This window comes from Platichthys flesus, chromosome 15 (genome assembly GCF_949316205.1).
Source record: "Platichthys flesus chromosome 15, fPlaFle2.1, whole genome shotgun sequence".
In the NCBI taxonomy this organism is placed as follows: Eukaryota; Metazoa; Chordata; class Actinopteri; order Pleuronectiformes; family Pleuronectidae; genus Platichthys; species Platichthys flesus.
Genome location: NC_084959.1, coordinates 10,835,574 through 10,863,205, shown reverse-complemented (window position 1 = coordinate 10,863,205; position 27,632 = coordinate 10,835,574). Strand labels below are relative to the sequence as shown.

General features: G+C 41.9%; 4 protein-coding genes across 8 annotated transcripts; 2 read left to right on the top strand and 2 right to left on the bottom strand.

The window, feature by feature from the left end:
• The first annotated feature begins 548 nt into the window (after nt 1-548).
• Nucleotides 549-8,145, top strand: LOC133970142 (thrombospondin type-1 domain-containing protein 1). Its single transcript, XM_062406984.1, has 9 exons — nt 549-693; nt 1,909-2,065; nt 2,881-2,999; nt 3,975-4,369; nt 4,945-5,593; nt 5,776-5,937; nt 6,041-6,461; nt 6,534-7,062; nt 7,154-8,145. Exons 3-9 carry the CDS (start codon nt 2,909-2,911, stop codon nt 7,787-7,789), a joined length of 2,883 nt encoding a protein of 960 aa, XP_062262968.1. The 5' UTR covers nt 549-693; nt 1,909-2,065; nt 2,881-2,908; the 3' UTR covers nt 7,790-8,145.
• Nucleotides 8,146-8,726: 581 nt separating this feature from the next.
• Nucleotides 8,727-15,316, bottom strand: fgl1b (fibrinogen like 1B). 2 transcript variants are annotated; one of them, XM_062406993.1, is made up of 9 exons: nt 15,189-15,316; nt 11,530-11,625; nt 11,021-11,285; nt 10,726-10,885; nt 10,533-10,630; nt 10,339-10,427; nt 10,129-10,254; nt 9,608-9,672; nt 8,727-9,094 (listed from the first exon to the last, which is right to left on the bottom strand). In XM_062406993.1, the coding sequence occupies exons 2-9, from the start codon at nt 11,587-11,589 to the stop codon at nt 8,914-8,916; spliced, it is 1,044 nt and encodes a 347-aa protein (XP_062262977.1). In that variant the 5' UTR covers nt 11,590-11,625; nt 15,189-15,316; the 3' UTR covers nt 8,727-8,913. The 2 variants fall into 2 exon arrangements, with proteins under 2 accessions (XP_062262977.1, XP_062262976.1); XM_062406992.1 differs by lacking the exon at nt 15,189-15,316 and adding an exon at nt 11,702-11,765.
• tpte (transmembrane phosphatase with tensin homology) lies at nt 13,512-20,992 on the top strand. 3 transcript variants are annotated; one of them, XM_062406988.1, is made up of 19 exons: nt 13,512-13,838; nt 14,583-14,685; nt 14,854-14,934; nt 15,033-15,080; nt 15,202-15,363; nt 15,848-15,967; nt 16,680-16,779; nt 16,921-16,984; nt 17,092-17,156; nt 17,684-17,744; nt 17,826-17,907; nt 18,176-18,264; nt 18,415-18,476; nt 18,571-18,651; nt 19,162-19,267; nt 19,359-19,456; nt 19,537-19,632; nt 19,963-20,033; nt 20,110-20,992. In XM_062406988.1, exons 2-19 carry the CDS (start codon nt 14,639-14,641, stop codon nt 20,210-20,212), a joined length of 1,536 nt encoding a protein of 511 aa, XP_062262972.1. In that variant the 5' UTR covers nt 13,512-13,838; nt 14,583-14,638; the 3' UTR covers nt 20,213-20,992. The 3 variants fall into 3 exon arrangements, with proteins under 3 accessions (XP_062262972.1, XP_062262971.1, XP_062262973.1); XM_062406987.1 differs by having other exon boundaries at nt 13,512-13,883; XM_062406989.1 differs by lacking the exon at nt 14,583-14,685 and having other exon boundaries at nt 13,513-13,883.
• An 84-nt stretch (nt 20,993-21,076) lies between these two features.
• On the bottom strand, nt 21,077-27,413 carry smpd1 (sphingomyelin phosphodiesterase 1). 2 transcript variants are annotated; one of them, XM_062406986.1, is made up of 9 exons: nt 27,197-27,413; nt 26,824-27,072; nt 25,618-25,938; nt 25,108-25,388; nt 24,582-24,755; nt 23,657-23,828; nt 23,290-23,366; nt 22,549-22,694; nt 21,077-22,470 (listed from the first exon to the last, which is right to left on the bottom strand). In XM_062406986.1, exons 2-9 carry the CDS (start codon nt 27,052-27,054, stop codon nt 22,052-22,054), a joined length of 1,821 nt encoding a protein of 606 aa, XP_062262970.1. In that variant the 5' UTR covers nt 27,055-27,072; nt 27,197-27,413; the 3' UTR covers nt 21,077-22,051. The 2 variants fall into 2 exon arrangements, with proteins under 2 accessions (XP_062262970.1, XP_062262969.1); XM_062406985.1 differs by having other exon boundaries at nt 27,184-27,398.
• Nucleotides 27,414-27,632: the final 219 nt, after the last annotated feature.

Genomic DNA, 27,632 nt, shown 5'->3' with positions numbered 1-27,632 from the left:
TACTGTTTCACCTTTTTCACATTTTGGTCACACCATCAAACTGTAATTTGAGTCCCTTCTGCAGAAAAATAGCATTTGTCAAGGATACGTTCAAGAAAAGATCAACAGAAAAGAAATGCCTGCTCTGCTCCGGTTTGTTCTCAGAGTATAAAATAAAGGGCACATTGCCAAATGTCATTCTTCAGGTAATTAATCTCTTCAGGGAACAGGTCATGTTAAGGAAATTCCAGTTGTGACTCTTGAAGCCAAACTGAAAACTGAGCAGTCTTGGTAATTGGCTCAGTGAAGCTTTCAAAACAAGCACTTTTAAACTCTTATCACTTTACCATATCTGTTAACACTTTATAATATGAAAAGACCTCCTGAAATATTATAGAGTGTGTGAAGTAGGAGCATGTTGTTAACCTCTAAGAAGCATCATATCTAACAATTTATTTTTGGGTTTGTAATCTCCCTGTTGGGCTTTTCCTACAAAAGATAGAACACTTCTTTGTTCCTATTGTGAACCGAGCTGAGCAGTAAACAGGGTTTCATCTCCACAGCAGCTTCCTGTTTTCTGCTGTCTCGCTCTTTCTCCGTGTCTGGAAGAAAATCGAAGGTCTGCAGAGCTATACAAATGATTAGATTATCATGCCATGTGATTGTTCTTCAACTCAATTTGTCCAGGAGATCACGAGAACCGAACTTTTGAAGGTATGAGCCATTAATTGAGGGGTTCATGCATAGTATTCAATTTTTAGGCGAACTTGAGCAGTGGTGTTGATTTCAGGTTGTCCATCCATGTGAAGTCACTTTCTCATGAATGTGATACCTCAGGAACACCTTGAGGGATTTTTTACATTACACCAAAATGAATTTGATCTTAAAGATGAACTGATTAGATATTGGTAGAGAAAGGTACAAGTTCACTCACGTCAAATAAGTAAAAATGTTAGCCTCAACTGAAGAATGAATGTGCTAATTAACGACTTATTTGATCAATTTAAGCCATAACTCATTATGGGAGATTGTTACCTTAAATGAATAATATACAACACAGTAATTTTCAGTTTCTTTTGTACTTGCGTCCTGTATTCTTAGATGACTTGATCATCCTCTATTAAAATCTTAATAAAGTCTGTTTTCATCGATGGGGGAAGAATGAAATGTCAATCTTTATGGGAGGAAGGGTTGATCTGATTATGACTAGTTATGCAGTTTACTTGTGTGACGTTAAAGCATCACTTTAAGATTTACGAGTGACTGCCTGCCCAAAGATTCAATTATAGATCTATCTGTTGCATCTCACATATTCCCACGTGCACTCACTCTCTTCAGGCGCATGCATGTGCTCCATATCTTCTGACCTGGGTGCCTGTTGTTCCAACTAACCTGCTGAATGATACATTTGATGTGATGCAATGCTTGAGCTGACAGGAGAGTGAAGGTTCTTTCGCCTTGTTTCTATAACAACCTGAAGCCTGAAGCCTGAGACACTTGTGGAAATGAGAAGCAATATTGTGGGAATAAATATGAATGGGATTTGCAGTGGTGTCACAGAACTACATTGTAAATTCCACTCTCAAACCATATGCTTCATATTGCAGGTTCAACTGCAAAGTCATTTAAAAAATATACGTGAATAGTGTTGTAGTAAATATGTACACATATCTGTCCATCTATCTGCCCGTCTCTCTATCTATCTATCTATCTGTCTGTCTGTCTGTCTGTCTGTCTGTCTGTCTGTCTGTCTGTCTGTCTTTCTGTCTGTCCACACCTTTCTCTCTTTCTTTCTCTAATATTGTCAAACACCGCTTTGTTTTATTTTGGATGATTAGTTTATTTTGAAATAGTTCCATATATGCACGCGCTTCACCGCGCCTCCTGCTGGTGACCGTGACGTGACTGTGGCTCGGACCCCTCTCACAGAGCTCGAGCTGCCGCCTCCCGCTCGGACGCTCAGTGGAGACGGTCTGTAGAAATGTGGCCCCGGAGTGCCGAGGGGCCCCCGGTACCTGACAGCACCCGGTGACCCAGTTCAGAGGAACAACACTGAGACCGATGCCGAGCGGAGTCCCGGAGAAATGTGAGTAAAATGGGTTAATCTTCCATTCAGCACCGAGCACCGCACGTGCGTTTCTGCAGCTCTTTTTTAAAGTTTGTTTAAGCTAATTGCCACCTGTTGGTTCCACCTGAAATCAAATAAAATGGCCTATATCGTATATGATTAGAAGTAAATATTGTTAATCATGTGTATTATAACTACCATCCAAACTAAATGTACCAGAAACACATGATGGAAAACAAGTAACTAATGATTCTTTTCAGATGTTTGCTCCTGACTGAAGGTTGTCATCTTCTTCTTCTTCTTCTTCTTCTTCTTCTTCTTCTTCTTCTTCTTCTTCTTCTTCTTCTTCTTCTAAACTTTTCTTCGTGGACAGAGAATGATAAACCCTTAATAAACAGAAAAACACTGTATAAATCGGAGGTGTATATACATCAAGTATGTGTTATACGTCATCAAAGTGTTCACACAATGCATAAAGAACATATTGACTAAAATGTACAACAAAAAAGTTATTTTAGTAAATAAAGTAAGAGTCTATAAACCATATTTAATTAAAAGCAAAGACATGACTCAGCCTCATGATTCTTTGTCATGAACAAAGCTCTCCTGTTGCTTCCACACGTCTGTGGTGACGGCAGCTCTACCTACCCATTGTGAAGATGGAAGGAAGAGGAAGACGCCACTGTAAATCCACAAAACTCAAGCGCTCAGCTTCACGCTCTTCAGCCTTCCTGTTTTTCTTTCCTCAGACGAGTGCATTGCTTCTTCCTCTCCTTCTCTAATCCTAAAAAAAGGATTACTACATTTTTTGGTGATTTGCCTCTGATTTGCAGAGGTCAGAGATGGTGGCAGACGACGGTCATGTGGAGTAGCAAGATACAGAGGCACGGACCTTCGGGGATGCCACGGGCTGCCAATCTGCTGCCCGTCCTGCTGGCGCTCCTTGGATATGGTAAGGATCATTAAAACCATCTAAATGACATAACCACATATTAAAAAAGCCTGGCAGGATCTTTGACTTTTAATTTAAATGGGCTGTAATGTGTGTTTATATTCAAATGGGAGAGGGAAATGCAGAGGAGGGAATTGGGTAATGGAGGTTCAGCCTCTTCCTCTTCCCACACCCTCTTTGCTTTGTGAGGATGTGAGGTTTTGCACAATAGACGGCACAATAGAGCTCAAAATAATATGCTGCCAATGCTACTGATTTACTATTTCCCTCAGTACTGATACACTCGAACTGTACTCAGTTACATCTGAGCGGATACTATGAGCAGTAACATCCGTAGTTTACTATGAGTGCATTTCAATAGTTTGATTATTGGAAAACTGAGCTTGTTATTTAGTTGTGCTGAGCAGATTCCATCATTTGTGGCCGTGCGGTTATCCAAACTGAAGTTGGTGCTACAGGGAAACAGGAAATATATGAATGGGCCTATATATACTGTATTTCCATATAATTGTGCCCGAGATTTATGATGCACAATTATTTTGTCAGCATTACGTAGCAATTAAGTCACATTTCTCCCAGAGTGACATATGAATGTGAGAATGACATATAAAAGTGACAGTTCCCACAACAACTTTACATAAACTTGTCCACACCTTAACGGATATAAGGACATAAGTCTTTTTAAGAGTCAAGTTGTTGAATAACTGCAGATTGATTCACTCACACCATTGTGTCACGAGCAGAGCCAAAGTTGTGTCCCCAATATTTCCAAAAAATGTTCAGCAGTATTGGCTGAAGCCTATAAGAAACCACAGAAACCCTATATATTCCCGCCGGTTCACTGTGCATTGTTGTGTTTGAATTGATGTATTTAAATTGTATTGTTTTGTATTGTAAATATTATTGTGGATTACTACATTATGTTAATATTTTACTTACTCACTGCTGTCTCTCTTCTCCTCATCCTTTCTGTAGCGTTCGCAGGGCTGAGTATCTGGCCCTCCCTCCACGTTGCCCTCAGCAACCCCAGTGTATTTGTGGACTTCATCACAAAATCCAACATCAGCACCGTCCGCAACACAAGCCTCTCACTGGTCAACATGGAAACCAACACAACCATTGACACCAAGACTATCCCTGGTAACCAATCGATAGGCAGGGTGGAGTTCGGCTGCTCCCACTTCCTATATGCAGGAACTTTCAGGTTCCTGCTCATGCAGACCAGTTACACTGTTGATGCTCATGGTGGTAGCATAGATGTGAGAAGCAAGGAGAGCACCTCCTGGTTGTGGAGTTCAGAGCTGCAGGTGCAGTGGCCTACCTTTCACATTGCAGTGGAGAGGAATGGAAACCACTCAGGATCTTTTCAGGTAAGATAAATGGTCTGTTAGTGGTGTATAAAGTAGTATCAAAAGTAAAAGTACAAATACTAAGTGCTTTTTATAGTTGGCCTATACAGACGCAAAAAATGTTTTATTTCAACTGACTGAAAAATTATAAAAAAATATATACAAGAAACAAGATGTATGCACCCAAAATAAGATAATTTCTGGAGTTTTCTGGAGGTTCCAAGAACCTGGACAGTGCTAGTACAGAGAAGAAAAAATCCCTGGACACAGTCTAGTTTTGCTGCAGGCCAAAACTTCAGACAGAATAATAAAGACTGATCTGAACCCAGCTCCTGCATGAGCACCTGGATAATGCGCCAACCGTCGCTGCTCAAGTAACGAGCCAGTTTTGAGAATATAAGGAGTAAAAAGTACAGAAATTTGTGTTCAAATGTGGCTAGTAAAAGTAAAAAGTCGTCAGGAAAATAAATACTAGTACAGTAACAAAGTATTTGTACTTCCTTACCGCCCACCTATGCAGGCTCTCAGACTTCACTCACCTGATTCGTTGTGCTGCAGAATGATTTTCATACATCTCTTCTTCTGTCCCTCACCAGGTTGGAATCTCCACTAATGAACACTTTCAGGCTTGTTCCAGGGGCCTCGACTCTGCTCTGTACCTTGAGGTCAGCTACTTTGAGTACAACCAGATTGGGCGCAAGATCATTGACAAGGTCCGAGCCCGCACGCGACACCCAATCAAACCCCTCCGTTCCCAGAGCGTCGAGCTGTCCTGCGCCTTCCCGTTCACGGAGAGAGACTTTATACGAGTGGCTTTGGAGTCTCCTCATACAGCGCAGGAAGTGAAAAGCTCTGGGCCGCTTTACCTCTCACGTATCTTCTCCTATAAACTGCTGGTGGAAAACGCCAATGCTTATAAGAGTGGCTGTGAAGGGACAATGACTGTTAAACTCATAACCCCACCGTGTGCTCACATCAATGGGAAGGTGTTGCTGTATAAGGATGCAGGTGTTGGGAGAGGGGTTGCTGTTTCCTCACTTGTACCAACCCTGAAGGGGTTTGGTCCAGAGGAGCCCTCCTCTCCTCCACTGGCCTTTAACTGGCTGACCCAGGGAGAGGATGAGACAGAGTTCAACTGCTCTGTGTTTGAACCAGGAAGGAATAAATACTGCTTCCGCTTTGTTTTCAACTTCAGCCGCTCCCCTAGTCCAGCACAGACCTGCTTGGTGGTGCACAAGAGGGCAGGTGAGATGGGACACATGCATATTGGGCAGCTGCCAAGAAGACATATACACACCACATGTCATTAGAGAAGGGCTGCAGTGACTTGCTCAGGAAGCCCCTTCATTTTGAGGAAGAAAAAAAGATACAATGCTTTAGTAAGGGCTTGTAAATGGAGGCAATTTTCCACCATTTCTTCTCTGCAGAGTCGTGGGGACCCTGGCAGCCATGGAGTGTGTGCAGTGTGAGCTGTGGAGACGGGGTGAGGGAACGATTGCGGAAGTGTTTCCTGCCCTCAAGTGTCGAAGGGATGCAGTGCACCGGCATGGTGAAGGAACAGTCCCTATGCTCACTGGAGGACTGTGTTGGTCAGTCACTTGTCCCTTAAACTCTCCATCTTGTCCAGATGAGAAAATAAATTCAAAGTTCCAGATGCACATTCTAACATAGTTGTCTTAACTTTCTCCACAGCTTTGCCCGATCCTTCCCCATCCCTCTCTCCTAAAGCTGTTGGAGTTGCAACATTTGGTAGTAACGTGGTTGTGGTGGTTGGTATCTCCCTCTGCCTGACTGTGATTCTCGGCACTATTGTGGTGGCGATCTGGAGAAAATTTTGCCAGACCCCTCAGTGCAGCGCTGTCCGTAGGGGCTCCATGCATTCCCCTGGGGGCCGCAAGCTGTCCGATGAGAACTCTATCTGTGGACACAGCCTCCCAAGACCCAGCCTCACCGACGGCCAAGGCCCACAAGGGAGCATGAGTTTGGGTGCAGCCCAGAAAGAGAGGCCTTCTTTGGGCAGTGCGCCTCTGTCACAGACCCTGGTGATGACGCCCTCACAGGATCCAGATAGGCTGTCTCCCACAGGTCAAAAGGTGTTGCCGCCAGTATTTGGGTATGTCATCACACATACAATGTTATTCTAAAACATAATCACAGTTTCAGAAACTAAAAATGAACTCTCCAGGTACCGCTTGGCTCAGCAGCAGCTGAAAGAAATGAAAAAGAAGGGGTTGAAGGAGGCCATCCAGCTGTACCATGTCTCTTCAAGCCCAGTCCATGACACCGTGGTGGAGGCATCTGCTTTACCCACCAACTCCCTGATTCCTTCACCAACTGGATTGGTTCATTCAGGTCTTCCATCGGGCGTCCAGGACTATGCCAACCACAACCACTATAGTATCACAGCACACTGCTCTGAGCCACCGCTGCAGATTTCGAGGGTCACATCGGACAGACTGAGCCCCAGAGTTGACCTAGTCTTAGGTGCTGCTGTATGTGGGGGCGGCACAAAATGGCGTGAGCGCACTGCCCACTGGGTGGAGATGGTGGACAGGAGCGGGTTAGCAGGCCACAGAGGCGAAGGAGGAGGAGATGCTGGAATGGGAAATCACAATTATCCAAATTTCCGGCGCACCGCCAGTTTCAATGACACCAAACCTCAGACTCTGTCCTCAGCACAGTCCAGAAACTTCAGAGAACGGAGCATGACCCACGTGGGTGACCTATCCTATTTTGTTGATGTATACATTGTTGGTCAGATTTGCATAGATCTGTTTAACAAAGATTATATTTTGTTCTCTTCAGGTGGGATCTCGCACCCTGCCTGAAGGAAGTTGTTTGACCAAAGGAGGATTGGAGAGGCAGCCGTACCACGCTTACCCCATTCCAGAGCATGGGAATCCAGAGTTGACTAGACCTGGACCCCAGAGGAATGACCAGAGGAAGCCCTGGTTAGAGACCGCTGCTCCTTCTCTCAACAGTGAACTCAAACACACAGTGGCCAACCCAAACAGCATTTCAGCATCTGAGAAAGATGGTAGAGGAGGCGTCATTGGCACTGCTGAAAGGCAAAGGAGCGGTGGGCCTGTAAGTGGAGGTAAAGAGGGATTGTCAGGGATCGGGGGTCTGGCTGCAGGGCCTGCAGGCTCTCATGGAGTGAACCAGTTGAGTATAGAGCAGGCTGAGATCAACTGGAACCGCCGTGGCCCGTCGCCCATCCAGAGGAACATCCTGGCCCGCAAATTAAAGGAGGCTCAGACCGGCTCAGGGATCAATGGTCGGCAGAGGAGCTCCACCTTTAGTACACCGTCGTCTAACCAGAGGAAAGGTCGCTGCCACTCTCTGCAGATGTCTGGAGGCTACAGCAACACTGTCGACTCCCCCTACAGGCTGAGCGAAAAAGAGCAGAGGATGCTGGACCTTGATCTGTCGTCGTCGTAGATCACACTGGTTTATAGTAAAATTCTATTCTATGTGTTCCTCATGTAAAATCCTGTTCTGTTATAATATATCGGTTAAGATTGTTCTGTTTATTAAGAGATTTATGGCTGTTACTTATCTTTAAAAAGCAGAGAAAAATATAAGATATTTAAGTTTGTTTATTTGATTTTTTTTTAATATTTATAATTTTGGTTGGAATTATAGCCGAACATATTTCTCTAGTTCATAGAGTCACTTTTCAGATTTTCTCTCGATACAAGATCGTTGGAATAAGTTTCTGTTTTATAAGAATTACCTGTACAGGAGTATAAAACGATGTTGTACATCCATTAAAAAACACTGGTCTTATTGTTCTACACCACTGAATGTGCTGTTTTCATTATGCTGTGATATCAAGCTAGTTAAATGTTCTGGGACACACTGAAGCTGGTTTGACTTATGAACCACAGTTCACCTATGAAGATCGCAGCAGGAGATTGGCAGACATGTTCTTGACAAGAGAAAAAGGGTGGAACATTCAGGCGAGGGGTTGCTTCTGCGTAAAGCATGCAGGAGGCAGGACATGATGTCTGAACAGTGGTTCTGTTTACAACATATCAACACGGCGTCAGCCCTTATCGCCAAAAGCTGTTGAATGTCATTCCCTTTCCAAGTTGACGTCATGGTCTGCAACTTCTACACGCTTGCTGTGAGTTTTCAAGAAATTTCCCTGCTGTATTCCCACATTATTTCACTCAAACATTTTACACTGGTGCAAACAGGAAAGGTTCAGGAGAATGTACTGAGCAACTGACATTTCCTTTCTCAGATATAGCTCCTCTGGAAAATGTCTGGACTTCATGTCTAAAAGTAGTTTTCATGTGTTTTTCTAGCAAAGTTAAAGCAACAGTGTCCAGTTGTGACAGAAGAAATGGGGACATCCACTGGGCAGCATGGCTGAAATGCTTTAAATTTTATTGCTGGAGTAATATACACTTTATAGAAATGAGGTGCCCACTATAGAACTGTTTATAATCTACTATTGACTTCGACAAAGGGAGAAATTAAAATACATAGAATTTAAACATGAAATCAGTCTTTGCTCTTATTTTTTTTCACTTGATACTCTGAAGCCTGTTGTCTTTTTAAATATCCCCTGCTCCGCTGCCATCCACGTCCAAGAAAACCAGAGGCCGCACCTTCATGGTGGTGTGCCGAAGGGAATACCAAAGACCTTTCCAGGTCCCCCACACCACGCCATTGTCATGCTGGTTCTTGTACTTCCCAGAGCGGTAGAACTTCCCATTTAGGTCGGCTGCATGACATCTGTGGGTGTAATGGTACGACACAATGTCAAGGGGGTTACATCTTACAAAAGAAAAATTGAAGTGATTCAATCTATGTATTTGATTTAAAGCTTCTACAATTTCTTGCAGCTTCATCAGTATGATTCCCTACTTCCCTCAACCATAGAAAGAATAGAAAGATGGTCGACATGACAGCTCTCTAAAAGTGAAGCCAAGTCTTCTTGATTGCCCCCTAGTGGCCAGCTGCAGTATAGTAGTTTGGGTATGGGCCCAACTTGAACGTCAAACATTCAAGTTTGGTTTGAATTAATAATTTGATGTGAAAATAAAACGTGAAATGTTGCTCCAGATTATGTCAAAAGCAAAAGATGGCAGCGTTAACTTTACCTTTGTACAAAGGTAGGAAGTGAAGAGTGTCGTCCATACTTATTCATGTTTTCAACGGGCAAAGCCGTGTACAAAAACTCAAGCATCACAACCATCTGGGTGTTTTTGCCTGTGCGTCAATCAAACAGAAGGGAAAAGGTCTCACCTGTTAAACCACCATCCTGCCTCGTTCTCCTGGGCACAGCTCCCCTGAAGGTAGCGATCATTGTCCTGTCAATCAACCATCACCACAGTCATCATCTCCAAATTAAGATTAAGATTAAGATGCATTTATTAGTCCCAAACACATGCACAGACATGCAAAGGCACACTCATGCAGGTAGGGAAATTTAATCTCTACTTTTGACCCATCTGGTGCAGGACACACAGAGCAGTGAGCGACCCTGTATGGCGCTCGAGGAGCAGATGTTGGGGGAGTAAGGTGCCTTGCTCAGGGGCACTAGACAGGGTAGGGAGACTCTTGGATTTTTGGACAGATCAATCCAGGTTCGTCTTTTGTTGTCTCTCCGTGGAGTCGAACCAGAGACGAACCAGAGACCTTCTCTGCCCATAGTCAAAGTTTCTGCCACCAGACCACCGCCTCTCATCATCATCAGTACCAATTCAGATCAGTGTGGCAGCTATTAAAAAGCATCATTGATGGGTAACAGGCTACAGATGACTAACCTGATCCCTCGTACTGAACTGCATACCACTGAGGCAAGCGGACCACTGCTGCACCGCCCCACCGCCACCAGTCAGAGCATCTCCAGCTTTGCCACTGTACTGCCCATAATGGAGCCGATACTTATCCTGTAACGGACAGTAGAGCAGTTAATGTCTGTTTGGTGTTGCATCTGAGATCAACAAACAGAAACGCAAAGTAGTATTTCTTACCGCCTCATCACTGATCCTGAAGTTTTCGTAATATGAATGACTTCTCTGTCCTTCCCAGTCCATTAGATCTATCTTCACCAGGTTCTTACCTCCAGCACAAATAGATAGAGTTGTTGAGAAATAAGCAACCAATCGGACAGAAGATTAGACTTTTTATGTTATTAATTATTGGGTGGATTTTAATTCTTGCTGACCTTCTGACAGCAGAGAGTGCATGTGCTCGTTCCCCAACCAAAACTCATCGTTCCACAGTTTGAAGTCCCCGAAGCCGTCTCTGTAGTCCACCCAGTCTCTGAAATGACAGTTAAGTTCTATCAGCGCATACTTTGTAGTCAGATGATGGTCATTCCCACATATGGTACAAGGAAGAGTTTCTCTATTAAATACCTGTTGAAGTCAACTCTCCCATGCCGGCGTCTCTGAAACACTGTCCATCCTCCTCCATCCTCCATGTCACAGTAAACCAGAAATGGGTCCTGGTGTGACTTGGGTCTGATCCTGTAGAATCCACTTGGGGGTCTCAGTCTGTTGAACAGCTCAGAACAATCTAGGGAGACAATATTGCCTTAAAGATAAGTCATTGTCATCAGTAACGCTTTAACCTTCCCTCTGTACAATGCCTGATCATAAACTTAAAGTTAGCACCCAAACACTGGGATGGCATGATGTGAGCTCATCTCACCCCTGTCGTGTACGATGATGTTGCCTGCTGGTGGAAGTGGTTTCATCAGTGTCGTATTAGAGCTGTCGAGCGTCGCACTGCCGTTGTGGTTTGCACCAGAGGCTTTGTCAGCTTCAGCTCCAGCGTCAGGCAGCACAGGTCGAAATGGAAGGAAATATTTGTGCGTCTGCAAGTGCTCAACCTGCCAAGTCACAATCAGCAGGCTATTCTCCAGCCTTTTTATGCTGCGTTTAAGAGCTGTGACCTCCGGCCCACACCAGTCTGTCTTAAATGAGAAGGAAAAAGCAGTTTCAAGTTATGCATGATGTTTCTAACCTTGTTTCCCTTAAAAGCAGCTTAGGTCCTCCCCTGCAGCAGAGATTATTCATGAACGCCTTTCTAGGAATGACGATTATTTAACAGAACAACCGTTGAAACCCAGATCCTCAGTTTTCAGTGTCAATGTAGAACAAAAAGAGAAAAATTCGCCTGAAGCCCTTCGAGAGGAGAAGAATTTTAAATGTACTCACTGATAACTGGGCAGAAGAGGCCGTGTTCAACACCAGAGCCAACAACAGAAACACTGACATGACTTCTCAGAAGAAGAAACCTCCAGCGAAATCAGTCTGAAATCATAAATGAAGTACGTATATTAAATAAGCTGCAATTCCTCCAACAGAATCCCTGCATCACAAGCCGTACCTTCATCTCCCAACGCTTCTCCCTGTTTTCTCCCGGTGCACTGTTCTGTTCCTCTAAAGATTTGTCAGTGTTATTTATAGGCTCTGTCAGTTCTGCATGGTCCATATCACAGGATCCAGATTTCACCAGCGTTGCCAATCTCTGAACTCATTCCAGGTTCCCCCTTCTTGGGAAGGTGTAGCTGATCCCAGAGCTGCCAATGGCCTTATGGACAGACCGTGCTAAGAAGACTTCATTCCTTGCATAACAGAAGAGGGTTTTTTTCTTTCTTTTTTAACATCTTGTTGTTTTGAAGAAAAATATAATAAAGAGAACATATTTTATTTTCATCGAAGTTCTGGTCATGCTATCAGTTGTTTGATATTGCGTCATAAACTGGAATTTTATCCATATTTTGATTTCTTAACAAGTGTTCTACACCAGTGGCCTGGGAGGAAACCAGTCCAAGTTTTCAGCATTAGAGTAAACAGTAGACCAACGACTGTGGAGCTGAGGCAGATTAAAGATTGAGACTCTAAAAGACCAAAAATCTTGGAAACTATTTCCCCCCTTGAGTTGAAATTGTCAACGGAATGTCATAAGAGCTAAAGATAGTGTGTAAACAGAGAAAAGCAGCATGTTCTTCTTGAAGGAGAAGCCAATGTGTAGTGTAGAAGGGCTCTCTCTTGTGTTACTTGTTGGCTATTGCAATATTGGAACTAAAAAAAATGCTATGGAATTATTCATTTTTTTCATTGATTACTTTTATTGTTTGCTATTATTAATAAATAAAAACAACATAAGTTGTTTATATTTATTTATTTCATCATTTTACCAATCTAGATCTCTGGCTCTATATTTCAAGCAATGAAAAACTTTTTTCCTGAACACAAATACATTTCACTTCCAGTGTTTTATTGGTTAACTGTACATGACTAGTCTCTACCTTTGCAGTGGTTTACCATCTTATTTTTCTAGTTTCATTTGTGCTTTGGACAAAGCTAGCGTTTTTTTTTTTTAAGTATCCTTTACTTTACTTCTCTTACAGAATTGTTCTTGTTATTTTATTTCTAACATGGAACATCTTATATTTCATCCATTCTTATATAATACTTAAAAATAATTTAATTGAAAATTTGACTTTTTACACATTTAGTTGACTAACTTATTTCGTGTTTTTCTTTCTTTTTTACAAATTATATTTCTAACATTGTTGATCTTATCTTTTATCAATGTGGGTGTTGCCTCTCAAACAAAGATTGTAAAGCACTTTAAATAGTTTAATAAATAAATACATAAATAATTTACAAAGTAATGATTTTGATAACTTTTTACAAGATTTGGACACCTTTAGCTGACTAACTTATCTCCCATAACTTCCAATGATTTTCTTTCTTTCTTTTTGTTTTTCAAATTTTACCTCTAATATTGTTCATCTTATTTTTTATCCGAGGTGCCTTTCAAAGGCTTGTACGATTGTACAAACACTAATAAATAAATAATGTCCCAATTCAGGGGGGAAATTTAACATTTGATGAAATTCCATCAAATGTAAGATAGCTGTCCCAGTTCTGAGTATTTTGAGTACTTAAGTATTTTGAGTATTTTGAGTATTGTGGAATGCACAGCAGTGAATTAAATCCAGATGTTGGAGACAGGCGGAGGGGGGATGTGGCTGCAACAGCCTGGCGACCTAGTTTTGTTTTATTATTATTTGTATTAGTAATGTTTAACGTGAAATCTGTCTGTGGACAGGAAGGCTTGTGTTGTGTTCAGGCTCAGTCAGTATTTCTGTGGTTAGGCTGAAGAGGAGGAAAGAAAGAATCCAAGGCCGAGCCAAGTTTTCTACTGAAGTCCAGGAAGTTCAAACCGCTACGTCTGCAGAAAACGACACGATGAGGAGGAACATGCTAGTGGATGGATAGAAGACGGAAACAAAAGTGGCCGATTAACCTTTGAGCCTTCTTCCTCTGTCCTCACGAGAAGTCACAAGACAAACTCTCGTATAATTTCCCGAATGCCTGGACCTGGAGTCACGGTGAGAGGACGCTGTGTCTCTTGGTTTTTTTCGGGGGACTATTCTGTTGTGAGCGCATAAACCCACTGAGAGGACTGAGGGAAGGAGTCTTCACCCAGATGAACTGAAGGAAAGCAGCTGGTGTGTCTTGTTAAATCCTCCTGGTCATTTTACATTGTCATTGAGGTAAGAATACTCCATTCAAACTTCACTGTCTCCTTTCTTGTGTGCAATGTACTTATTGTTATAGGAGGCATGAAGAACTGCACTTGGAAGTTTGATGATTAAAGAACAAATGTGTCAGGACGTTTGATATGAGCAGATAAACTATTTCAGGACATGGCAGGAAGCTGTTTATCCTCAAGTGCTCTCTGTTTTAATTTGATTAAATGTGCAGCAACTTGCAGAGCAGAGGAGTTTTCCGTCAGGGAATCCGACTGTATCGACAACTATCAGGATAAATGTCCTATTTTTTATATTCTTGTAAGTTTAAAGATACATTCTTGCTCTGTAGTGAACGTTGTGGTTTTGATAAAAAGCCAGATATTTAACAAATCTGAGGTAAATCAATTATGTGTTGTACCTCCTCACTGTGCTTACATCATATAATATAATAATCTTTAATTATAGAGGACATTTCAAAACATATTTTACAAAGTGATTTACAAAGAAAGCAATGCTCATAAAATGGTTCATAAAACATCAGGTTTAGAAGAAAGCAGGTAAAATATATGAGTGTATTAATTCCAGTGCCGTGTAAAATGCTCAATAAAAGTAATTAAAAGATCGTTTAAGAGGAGACTTTAAGAAAAGACTTATAACAGCACAATTGATATTGGCCAGTCCTAGTTTTACTCTTTCCCCACTTTCTTTTTCCAATTCCAGAGACAACACAATCAGAGAAAAGCCAGAGGGAAGACACACAAACACACACACACGCCATGACCTCTGTCCATTTCAGTCCAGGCTCAGATTCAGGTGTAAATGGGTGAGAAACACAGATTTGTCATGGCAATATCAACCTTTATTCACTTTCTGTGGGCCCTGCAATGTTTGAGATGCAGCTGCTGCTTCCTATGCGAGTGTAACGTTGTTGATTTGCATGGTTTGTGTTGTTTCTATCAAAGATATTTGTCATGTCCTTGTTATCTATTAGAACTGTTTCAAAGATGGAGGATGCTACAGTGGAGATTGATGACGGGAAGGAAGAGATCGCGGTCCCAGACACGATGTACCAGTAGGTTTATGCAGCAGAAAGCCTTAAGTACAACCCCTTGACGCGAAAAGCACTTTTTATCTGCACTGACAGGCATCACAATCTTTCCCTCTCTGCAGAAACATCCGTACGAAGATTACACCTTTCGTTATGTCCTTTGGATTTCGGTGAGTGTGTTCTGAACCCCTGTTCTACCACTCAGTGAGGATTGCTGATGAGGATTGTGTCTTTCCCTCAAAGTGTTCAATGACAATAACGATGGTTATCATTATTACCTTTCCCCTCCAGTATATTCGGAGTCATCCTGATCATAGTGGACGTTGTGCTGGTGATTGTGGATTTGTCGCTGCCAACTAAGAGCAGAGAGGTGGGCGATGTCCTCGAGGCCGTGTCCCTCACCATCTCCTTCTTCTTCCTCGCTGACGTCCTCCTGCGGGTCTATGTGGAAGGGTGAGTTCAGAATCCCAGGCCTTGTATACAGTGTAGTGTGTAGGTAGTATAACCACTTGTTTATGACTGCTCCAGATGAATTTTGTGTTTATTTTAATACAGATACATTATGAACACTTGTGTTGTTTACTCTATATTCCCTGCAGCCCGGCATTAAATATTACCTTGGTAAAGCTGTTGCTGTCTCTGTCACTGTGTTAGACGGTGGTTAATTTGTGCAATCGTCTGAAGAGTTGTAACAGATTTTGTAAAAAGGACCGGGTGATGCAAACATTCCTTTGTCAGCAGAAACAGAGAGTGATTCGCTGTTGGACAGGAAGTTGCAAAGAGGAAGCTCAACAGGAAATGTATGGCTTGTATTGGGCTGGTCCTTGGGAAACATGATGGCTAAGAGAGCTACACTCACAATCTGTCAGCTGATTCCACTTGTTGCATGAAGCGAGCAGTTTTCTCAGCAGCGTGTTCAAGTGTCTCCCCCTTTCAGCTTCAAAGTGTACTTCAGCTCCAAGCTGAACATCATAGACGCCTTCGTTGTGGTCATCACCCTGGTAGTCACCATGATCTACACCTTCACTGACCTGTCAGGAACCAATCTCATCCCCAGGTACAAGCTTCTCCCTCTACTTGTACCACAGACCTTGGTACAGTTTGGTGATATCTTGTTATTTCCTGCAGAGCTCAGCCTAGATTCAGTCTGGCTGTAGGTCTAATCAGTGATCAATGATTGATCAGGGATTCAATTCAAAAAAATAAAAAGCCCAAATGAGGAATCCATGAGGAATGAGGCAGTTGGACTCTTTAAATAACATAAAACACTGCACCCATTTCCTATGGGAGCTTTGTTGACTCTAAATCTGCTTCAATGGACTCTGCAATAATGTGTATTGCTTTGTATTTTATATTTAATATATTATTATTTTATTCAGTATTGATAATTTGAAACACTTTTAGTTTATTCTAAACATGTTTAAATGACATAAACCAAAACATGATATTGTAATTGTATTTTATTATGTTTATCCTGAGACTGAATAATAATCAGTACAGTGAAAATAAAATATGTGTAATGTTTTTCATTTATAAGCCATGTTGAGAATATACTGGTATCTAAAAAACATTATTAGTAAAGTAATATTGATATCTAATATTCTATCTAATCCTGATGTCACTTTACAGCATGCAGAGAGCTACACTGACCATACTTTTTATTTTTTTGAAATATCTTTATAATGATGTTGAGCTCTTTACACTTAACACCATTAATATGTTATCGATTGTTTCATGAATAAAAGGAGTCATTTGTTTTTTTTCATCAGGGCGGTGACGTTTCTCCGTTTCCTGAGAATAATAATCCTGGTGAGAGTTTTCCGACTGGCAGCTCAGAGGAAGGAGCTCGAGAAGGTCACCAGGAGGATGGTGAGGTCACGCCACGGACGCACAGGAAACAAACTCTGAATAAATTATCTATTAAAATCTGTTTGAGAGAATCATGGTTTGGAAACACGAGGAGGAGATGTCTGCTAATCCCTGATCTTTGACTTGTGTTCATTTCGTCAGGTTTCCGAGAACAAGCGGCGTTATCAGAAGGATGGATTTGACCTTGATCTTACCTACGTGACAGGTGGGAGTTAGATGGTGTATGAAATACACAAATGCATGTTGGATAATGCATCTAAAAGATATTTGTTTAAGGTTAGAAATTAATTTCCATTTTATCCGTGTCTCTAGATCGTGTCATCGCCATGTCTTTCCCCTCCTCTGGGAAACAGTCCTTCTACAGGAATCCGATTGGTGTAAGTCTGACTGGTCATCGTGCACACGTCAACATTCCCTCCTCCCTTTTTAGACATAATTACACCCACTAATATCAAAAGTAATTCATTAATTTCTAGAATGATTCAATCACCTTCCCAGCTGCTTTAAAGGTTCAGTCTGTAAGATTTAGGTGAAAGGGATATATTGTCAGAAATTGAATATATAATAAACCTAGTGATGTTGTCACTTGTGTGTTTTATCTAAATTGTACAAATAGTTGTTTTCTTTACTCTAGAATGAGACATTTATATTAAAATACTTTATATTGAGTTCAGGAGCAGGTCCTCTCTACGGAGGTCGCCATGATTTTTACAGTAGCTCAGACTGGACAGACTAAACACCTTTTGAGTTTTTATGACAACTGAATGCCAACACAGGTTCTCTCCTGTGTTTGGAAGGTGAGGGCGAAGGGAGGGGTGTTCAGCTGCAACATGCAACTTCACCACTAGATATCAATAGATCCCCATCACTGAACCTTTAACCTATTCCTCCTCTCCCTGTGCAGGAGGTGGCCAGGTTCCTGGACGCTAAACATGAAGACCACTATAAAGTTTACAACCTGTGCAGTAAGTTTGCACCACCTCTCATCACGTGCACTCTATTGCCTTTGGATAGAAGTCAACAAACGGTATCATTTTTGTTCCCAGGTGAGAAAGGTTATGACCCCCAGTTCTTCCACTACAAAGTTGAACGTGTGTTCATCGACGACCACAACGTCCCCTCCCTGGAGTGAGTTAACCTTTTCTTTTGTGATGTTTGTTTTTCTGTTGCACTGTTCCTTTCTACTTGTGATTATATGGAAACGCTGTAGATTAGAGCTTGTTAAAGTAGTGCAGCTTGGTGATAACATGAAGAACATCCTCACCACATTTGTACAGTGGCTGTGTGGTCGTGTGAAATCTTTAAGAACACAAGAACAGACTGGTTGTGTCGCAAATAAGTGTTAATATTTTCTCAGTTAATCTCTAATCATCGTGTGTTTAACTGTCTGTCTCAGGGACATGCTGAAATACACAGCCAATGTGAGGGAGTGGATGTCGGCCGATCCCAGAAACATCATTGCAATTCACTGTAAAGGAGGGAAAGGTGTGAGGCCAAAGATCTGCACTTGTGATTTCCTGAATAATTTGAGTTGGATTTTAGTGATTGGCTGTTGAAAAACCTTTCCTCTTGATGTACCCTGCTTTAGTCGAGCTAAAAGCCTTAATCTGGACATGACTCTGCTCTCTTTGACAGGACGCACAGGAACTCTGGTGTGCACCTGGCTCATCGATAGTGACCAGTTTGAGAATGCACAAGTACGCCTATTTCATTCTGAAACCTGGTCAAATAGGGGTTAACGAATGAGCAGCTGCAGACTTACACTTAGATTCCTTTCTGTTTGTCCATCAGGACAGTCTGGAATATTTTGGTGAGAGGAGGACGGACAAGAGTCGCAGCACAAAGTTTCAGGGAGTGGAGACTCCATCTCAGGTGAGAATCAGCCACTCAGGAGACCTACTCACAAAAACTTGAGAAGAAAGAAGAAAGATATTTTGAGACAACACTTCTGGCTGCTGACTAGTGCCTTGTTGTGGTTGCAATTGACACAACTTTAACTGGGTATTTAATAAGTTACACTCTTATTGCCTTTTACCTTTACCTTTGCACACCTTTTTGCTTTTTTGATTAGACTGTCATTCAGTAGAGTACATACCTCTGCAATAGTCCCTTTGAATTCAATAAAGCTGCACCAGCTTTCACACACTGATACTGATCATTATCCTAAATATGCCTCGCTAATCCATGAACTATTCCCTGGGAGATCAAAAATAATGTCAAAGAAATTGACAAAAATATTCCTGGATCTGTCCCTTTTTCTAGATAAGTGCCAAAACTCCCTATTGCTCCTTACCACCTGTCGTATGTGACATTTGATCATAAAGCCTTAGAAACCTGAATTAATAAAAGTTATTTTTTATTCTCTACCTGTGTGGTCCACAGAGCCGGTACGTGGGATACTACGAGATCATGAAAACGAGGTTCAACAGGCAGCTGCCTCCACCCAAACCCCTCCACATCAAGAGCATCCGCATACACTCTATAGCAGGTAAAACCCTTCAAACCTGCAGGGCACTCAAATATCCTTTTAATACGGCTTCGTGATAATGTTAACATCTGCTGTATGTGCTCTTTCCCAGGCGTGGGTAAAGGGGATGGCAGCGATCTTAAGGTGAAGATAATTGTGAAGAAAGAGCTGGTGTTTCAGTGTGTGTGTGCCAAACAGGAGAACTGCAAAGTGAGTCTCACTCAAACCACATCAGGTCACAATGATTCAATTGTTGAATCGATGATTATTGAATTTCCGGTGTTTTGAAGGTGTTTCCTGATGTTGGCAATAATACAGCAGTCATCAGTCTCCAGAACGGGCCTGAGGTCGAAGGAGACGTGAAGGTCATGTTTGAATCAAGTGCTGTGAGTTCCTCTCTTTACTTTGTCCTATGATCCTACTTGTCTTTTGTTTTTATTCACTCACTTTTAATGAAAATGTTTGAAAGTGTTGAAATGTTCAACGAAGCTAATTAAAAAAATGTAAGGTCATATCATAATTTTATTTGATCTCTTGATTATTTTACACATCTATTAAATTTGTATTATTTTCACTCTAACTTTTTTGTATTATTTTAGATTTTATCCTTTTTATTTATTTTACCTCTTTTAATCTCTTTATCTCTTTTATTCTACTTTATTTAATTGATTTATTTTTAATTAATTTTCTGTGTTTCAAATGTCTTTCACCTTTAGGGTCTTCCAAAAGGATACGAAGATGTCCCGTTCTACTTCTGGTTCAATACGTCCTTCATAGAGAACAACAGGTACATTTCTGTTGCGCTTTGCTTTGCTCTTGACCTTATTTTCTGTTTCTGACCGAACTTTGAATTCCCACCACAGATTGTTTCTACCCAGGGATGAACTGGACAACCCCCACAAACCCAAGACCTGGGACCTGTACAAGGAGGATTTTGGTGTCTCCATGTTCTTCTCTGAACCATAATAATAAACTCTTAAGAAAAATGAAGAATTCATAATGGCTAGTTACAGGTGAACAGGAAACGCTAATAAATTAAATACTGAAATGTTTAATAAGGGACATATGAGGAAGCACCGTGACATTTCATTTTATTGTATTCCAGTAAACGAGTTGAAATGTGTGGTGACTCTTTTTAGGTATTATTAAATTTAAAAAAATGGATTGCACTTGAAATTAAATTATAAAGCTTAATTCTTGTTACAAAATAGTAAACTTGCTTTTGGAAAATGTCCCCTTTGTTTTACAAAATAAACTACCTCTGAATTTGTAATCACAGGGTTTCTGCAGGTCAAATTTAAGATTTAATGTTAACATTAAAATACTAGAATTGTTGAAATTCTGAAAATTCACTCCATAGATCAAATTATTTAATCCATAATTGAATCACTTGATTTTATTTATAACATTTGTGAGTGATCTAAACAGCTTTGCTGTTAGGATAAGCATTTAAAAGCTTGAAAACGGAGTTTCTTATTATATGAAATTTAACCGAGACAGAGTATACATGTATATATATTGTCACAAACTGCAGGCAGAGACAGTAGGTATCATTGTCTCTAAAAGCAGAGGGCACTGAGAAACTCAGTGTTGAGTATAATGTATTTTAAGACTCAAGTTGTTAGTTCCATGTTGAACTTGTTTGTACTTTCATGACAGCATGCATTCACAGACATTACAAACTCACAACTAATTTTAAAGTGGGAGAGAATCAGCATTAAAAGGAATTTTAACAATTTAAAATTATGATGATTACATGAGATTTCTTTCTATGTTTTAAGACACTTGAGAACTCTAAATCAATTTTTCCAACAAAGCAAACATGTGGGCTAGAGTTTAAGATATCATTTATTCGTAATTTTATACAATCTTTGAATTATTGCTTTTTACATCAATCGTCATTATCATGTTACACCACAAGACAGATCAAAACGTGAAAACCTTCCCTGTTGAAAATCTATCAAACTTGTTTTCAATACACCTGGAACTTAAACCAGCTAACAAAATAATTAAAGTGCAGACACAAGTAACACTTAGTGAGAAACACAGACTCTTAACTACACTAGAAGATGTCTTTGCAAGATCTAAAGGCAGATGGTGTTGTGCATTGAGGTTTTGTACTTTGACTGAATCTTCACAAATGGCTCAGATAGAGAACTTGCATTTACGCAACGTTATGACTCAACAAAACTAGCCCTGGATTATAATCACTGAGGTCCATTAACCCACCAGATTCAATAAAGTGTGTGGTGAACTGAAGCATTGTGGGACAGGTCAAAAGTCAGAGATAAATTTAAAGCAAACTTTCCACTGTCCCAATCAACAAGGCAGCAGTCAAAGAAACTTCATGCGTGAAGAAAATATGAGCAACAATGTCGCAAAATCCTGACTATCCTCGAGGACATTTACACAAATGAATGTTGTCAGAGCAGCATTTCAGGATTGTTGTCCAGGATGAATTCAAATTAATTTCTGACAAAAGGCACCCAGTATAGAAGGAACTGAAAATCATGACCACGTCAAATAAACCCGTTAACCCTGGCTGTTCTGTACTTTTCAAGTAAACATCATTATGGAAACTTTCTATAAGTCTTCACACAACTGACATTATATTTGCAAAACCATGACCAACAGCACAAGGCAAATCTGACAAATCCTCAACCTCTTCACAGTAGATGAAATCCACCGACTGTTCCTATCCTTACCCACCAGCAACAAGAAAACAAAAAACTTTTTGGCTCAATTTCTTATTTGGTCCAACTGCTCTTTTTCTCTGTTCAACCAGTCAGCCCAAACTTCCTCAGATCAGCAGAGAGTTTTTCTGGCAGCCCTCGCCATGTTGCCTTTATAACCATTGAGGAGGTCGCACTGCTCCAGCTCGTCGTAGCGCCCACTCCGCAGAAAGCAGAGCAGTGAGGTTTTGCATGTCTCCTTGCAGGGCTCCGACACGTGTCCTTTATGCCTGAAGTACCAGAACCTTTGGAAGACTCGGTCATCCTTGATGAAGGCCTGCATTAGCTTGTCGTAATCAGACGGGAACAGGGTGGAAAGACCGTATGCCTCGGTGGCGCGGTAAAGCAGTGTCCATTTTGGGTTTTGTTCTGGGACGAGTGGAACCCCTGGACCGTGGTTCACCTTTGTGAGGTTGAGGATGTAGGTTTCATGGTCGACCACGAGCCGAGAGCTGCCGGGGTAGTCACCATCGACATAGTAGACACGGTATCCTGGAAAGAGTAACATAATTAAATCTTTGTTGCTTTTCATATGAAATGTTGAATCACTCCACTAGTTTGTGAACTCACCTGGGTTCAGATTAATATAGGTAGTGACACTGGGAGCGATGAAAGCCACTCCGAGTGGGCGGCTCATGGTTTTCTCGTCATAAAACATTTGGAACTCGTCTAAGTGCGTATGACCAAAAAACTGCCCAGCAATTGTACTTTCATATCTGTGAAGACAAAGCAGATTGTTAGACAAGGAACAGAAAACTTTACAACGGGCCTCATATCTCAGTTGGGCTACAACATGCAGCTACTGATACTATAGGTTCAGACATTAGTGAAGAATTAGACAGTACACAGAGAACGTGTGTAGCAAAAAACAATAGTCCTGATTCGAGAAAATGGCAGCGGTGTTATGAGACATGCAGTGTAACCGTTCAGCTACCAGACTACTCAAGGACTCTGAACATTTTGATTACTAAAGCAGAAAACACCATGAGATAGATGACTTATTAATGCAAAAAAACAGAGATAAAGCAAGCTTTGCTGAAAATAAGTCAACCATGTTTCCAAGAGTATGGATAAATCACTGCAGATAGAAGTATCACTAATTGACGCTGTGAAAATGTGTTTCATATTAAATATTTGATATCACATTCACAACTGCTGAGTGTATGCAACAAAATGTTCTTCCCTCAGTGAAAATGACATTAACTGGACATATGCTCACGTACTGCTGCCGCTGTCTTTGCTGCCTTACAACTTCCATTCCATATAGTTCTATAATCTGCATCTTTGGGAATAAATGATCAGTGTAGCTACCTGTTGACAATGTGATAGTAGTTCCAGCTCCAGCTCCCGAGACACAGGCCAGGTGGGATGTGACCTATGATGTGTACCTATGTAAGTAGAAAATGACACCACATACAGGAGTTATTGTACTAATAAAAACAGGTTTTATTGCAATCTCATGCTCAGTTCTAGTTACTAGAGGGTAAGTCAAATGAAACAAGTCTTTTTCCAGGGCTAACATGAAGTAGTTGGTCAAAGTGGACGATTAAACACGCCCTGTCATCTTTCAGTTCTACAATATAACAAACTACCATAAGTTACCATTTCCTGTAATGTAATAAACTTTACCATAATCTGCTTTGTTCATGTCATCTTTTGTTATTGTGGCGCCACTCACCTTTTCTCCCTGCTCTTCACTGGTCTGCAGTATATGGACCAGCCACTGCAGCTGGTTAGCCGGGTCAGTCGAGTTCACCATCAGCCAGAAGTTTTCTCGTGCACAGAAGTTCATGTTAAGAGAGACCACCCTGAGACCAGGCTGAACCTTCACCGTGTAGAATCCTCCATATCTAAAGGAAAAGACATACACAGAAAAGAGTTGATCAGAAAGTGAGAACAGGCTCCAGGTGAGCGACACCCCCACCTTTGTAAAGGGAATAATGAAATGTGATCACTTCTCTGTATAAACAGTGGAAAGTGAGGTAAACATTAAGTAGAACATAGGAAGTTCCTGATAAATTATATAAAAAACATTAACTGAAAGACACATTTATCTAGAAACTAGAGGACATAACAGCGGATATTATAAATTTGCCTTTTTACAAATATATCGGTACATGTTTCGGTTTGCCAATAAAAAAAACATTTAATTCACTGAAAAAACAATGCAGATAAGATCATAATTTATGTTTGCATTTTGAGTAAAAAACTGAATTACCGCTACATTTCAGTCCCTACTGTATTCCCAATGAGGTCATTGTGACCTTAACCTTTGAAATCTAAATCAGTTCATCTTTGAGCCCAAGTTAAGGTTTGTAACAAATTAGAAAGGACTCCGTGAAAATGATGCGGAGATGTTGACCACTTCAGTCTCGAGTCCAACTGAGGATTAGAATTTTTTTGAAGAACTGCCCTCAAAGCGTTCTTGAGATATGATTTTCACAAGAATGGGACGGAAGGACAAGACAAAAATAGACGGCCTCTGGTTACTGACTGTCCCAGAGGTTTAAATGAACCAGCAGATGTATTGTCTACTAGATGTGCAAACCAACGTCAAAACTCAACTTCACATCAAATAAAATAAACACATGAATATGAAGAACCTTAGAGTCTTCAAAGCTTCCTTTGGTAACCATGCGGACCATTCCTCTGCCATCGTATTGTAGAGCCAGGAGGAGGATCTGTTGCCGTGAACAAAGGGCGGTGGGAAGCTGTTCACTGGCGTACTCTCATGATTCCCTATAGCAGGATAAACTGTCACATTAGGTCCCAGGTGTCTGCACAGAAGACGGGAGGGAAGAGGTCAGAGTCAATGCGTGTTTGGATCAGTTCCAGTTGACACATGACAAACATCCTGAAAGATAAACAGGCTGAGAATCAAGAGCACAAGGCCATCTGAGGTCTGAGCAAGTACATTACCAAGCAGCTGCGATCCCCAGCAACATGGCTGAACGGTTTGACATTTCAACACCATGTTTCACCAGATATTCTATTAAAAACTACTGACAGCTCAGTGGCTGCTGTCAAATGTATATCCAGTAGTATCTGAACTACACACGGTGAAACTCCACTTAGGAGGCAGTTTATGTTTATCAAAACACTCAAAGCTGAACTTGAAGAAGAAATTACTTGTGGATGAGCCTGGAGATGACAGAAAGCTCTGATAGCTGCTGTTTCCTGGTCTGGGACCAAACATTGTGCGCTGGTATATCTCCGGTCCAGTAAACCCAGTCCCAGGATCCGGCTCCGGCTGCATTTTCCAGGAGGTTCTCCACCGTGCGCAGAGGCAGGTCACACTTACTGTAGGTTCCCCAGTACCCAGCCTCTCGCCGCCTCCAGCTGGGAGAGCCAGAGTCTTTCCGGCAGCACAGAGGGTCCTTGCAGTCTGCAGAGCTGCCGGCTTGGTACTCCTGTCAACAGAGAGGATTTTTTAAAGACACACTTGAGCCAAAACAATGTCAAGTCACCAAAAATCATGCTGCCATTTTCTGTTCAATTATGAATACCAATGCACTTTCCAATTGGCTTTAACTCAAAGATGCAACAGAAACCTGACATGTTAAAAAGAGAGGGGTAGAACCCAATTTTCCAGACTCAAACAATTGTACTTTGGGGAATCTCTCAGCAGCACACACTCACCTTGTCCCAGTGGACATCAGTTAGAAATAGGACCCTGCTCTGTGGAGAACCAGGTTTAGGAGGAGAGGGGGGTGTCACAGGAGGCTTGGGGACCTTCGGCAAGGTGATGTTCCAGGATGCGTAGATGTCAAACTTGCCACAGGAGGGGCCGATCAGCATGGCACAAGCCTCGGAGGGCCACAGCACAGACTGCTGCAGAGCTCGGATGAAGTCGTCCCTGAACAGCTCGGTTATTTGTCGACACACCTGCTCATCGGCCAGATGGAGGCGGATACACGCCTCACCGAATGCACGGGCCACCCGCTCCTCATTCGAATCAGTCTACAAGAGGCAACAAAAGCCAAAACCGAGGTCTAAGAAGTGGTGTGGTAAACAATGCATCACTTACCGAAGTCAAAACCACAAACTTCCTGGAACAGCAGTCGAGCAGACATCCCCAACCACACTCTTGTAATGGGTTCTGCATTTAAATGTAGTATATACACTTTGGCTCGCAATAATCCTGATTAATCTGAGGGCTAAGAGCAGAGGATGTCGCATCTGTTAAAACCCTTTAAGGCATATTCTGACTTGCCAATAGCAACTATATAAATAAAATTTGAATGATTTTTCCTAACTTCTATTTACCCACTATTTAAACTTTGATGCTCCCAATGAACAAACTTGTCTGACTCCCTGTAGTCAGCTGGCTCCACGCCAAGCCACACTACAAATCTGCTGCTAACCTAGGAGCCGCAGCGCAGCCTCACTTCCTCGGACGGGGCTCTGCTCGCTGTTCCCAACTCAAGACTTTAGGTGATCAGGCTTTTGCAGCCAGGGCCCATCAGATCTGGAAATCCCTGCCCGAGGATCTGAGAATTGCAGAATCAGTGACATCTTTCAACATCACTTCAAAAAAGTGATGTGAGTCTTTTATTGCTTTTAGAACAATGTTTGATTGCCAACATGTCTTGTTTGTGTTACTATTGTTGGGCCCTTTATTCCTTGTTCTTACAGTAGGGTTGTTTATTCCATGTTATTGAATTGCCTTAACTTATCTGCCTTAGTCCTGAATGTCATAACCCTAGTTTACTTTGCATATAAAGTTTATCATAATTATTACCTTTTCTCAGTTAAATTAAATGCATTTCGAGATAACACGTGGCTGAGTAAAGCACTTTAACATCACTATTAGCAGGAAACCTGATGTGGATCTGATCACATTACCAGCAGGGCGACATCAAGGATGGTGAAGGCGGCTTTACACATCGAACAGGACACATTTCTCCAGTTGAATCCGACCCTGTTCTGCTCAATGAAAACCCTGCCCGGGTTCTCCGGCGTGTGAGCGGGGAGACCGGAAGCCAGCAGCGGCAGCAACAGCACCAGGAAGCCGGTGAGGCGCCCGGAGGTTGGCGGAACAGCGGGGAGCCTCATTGCCCTGACGGCAGGTGTCATGCGTTTGGTCCGCAGCCTCTGTGAACAAAGAACCAGGAAGTCACTTTAAAAACAGCAAGGAAACTTAACACGTACCCACAAACAGAGGAGCTGAGCTAAGAGTGGTAGGCAGCTAGCTTAGCTTCTCACTTTTCCTCCGCACCTCACAACGATAAGTTCCCCGGCCGAGGAGGGTCGAGGTTTTCGGCGTGTCCCCTGGCTTTGAGGGCCGGGGAAGCAGTGGACACAAGTCGGGCAGGAGGGTCAGGACAGTCCCGGTGAAGGAGAGCGGGTCGACGGGCTCCTCTCGTGCTCGGTGTTCAGTCTGCTGCACGCGACCTGTTGTGATGATCACAGCCTCGGCGCTCGCTCTTGTGAAAAGCGACTGAGTCAGCTGACCCGTCACGTGACCACCAGCCCGGACCGTTTAACACCCCCCCTTCACTTTCCACTTCCACACACAGGAAGTAGTACAACTATATACCTAAGTAACCTCTCATCACATGAACTCGAATTTCACTGAGTAGAGAAAATCTCTCAATCACGGCCTAGTTCTTATTGTAAAAATATAAAATAACTTGAATTACCGCCCTGATGCC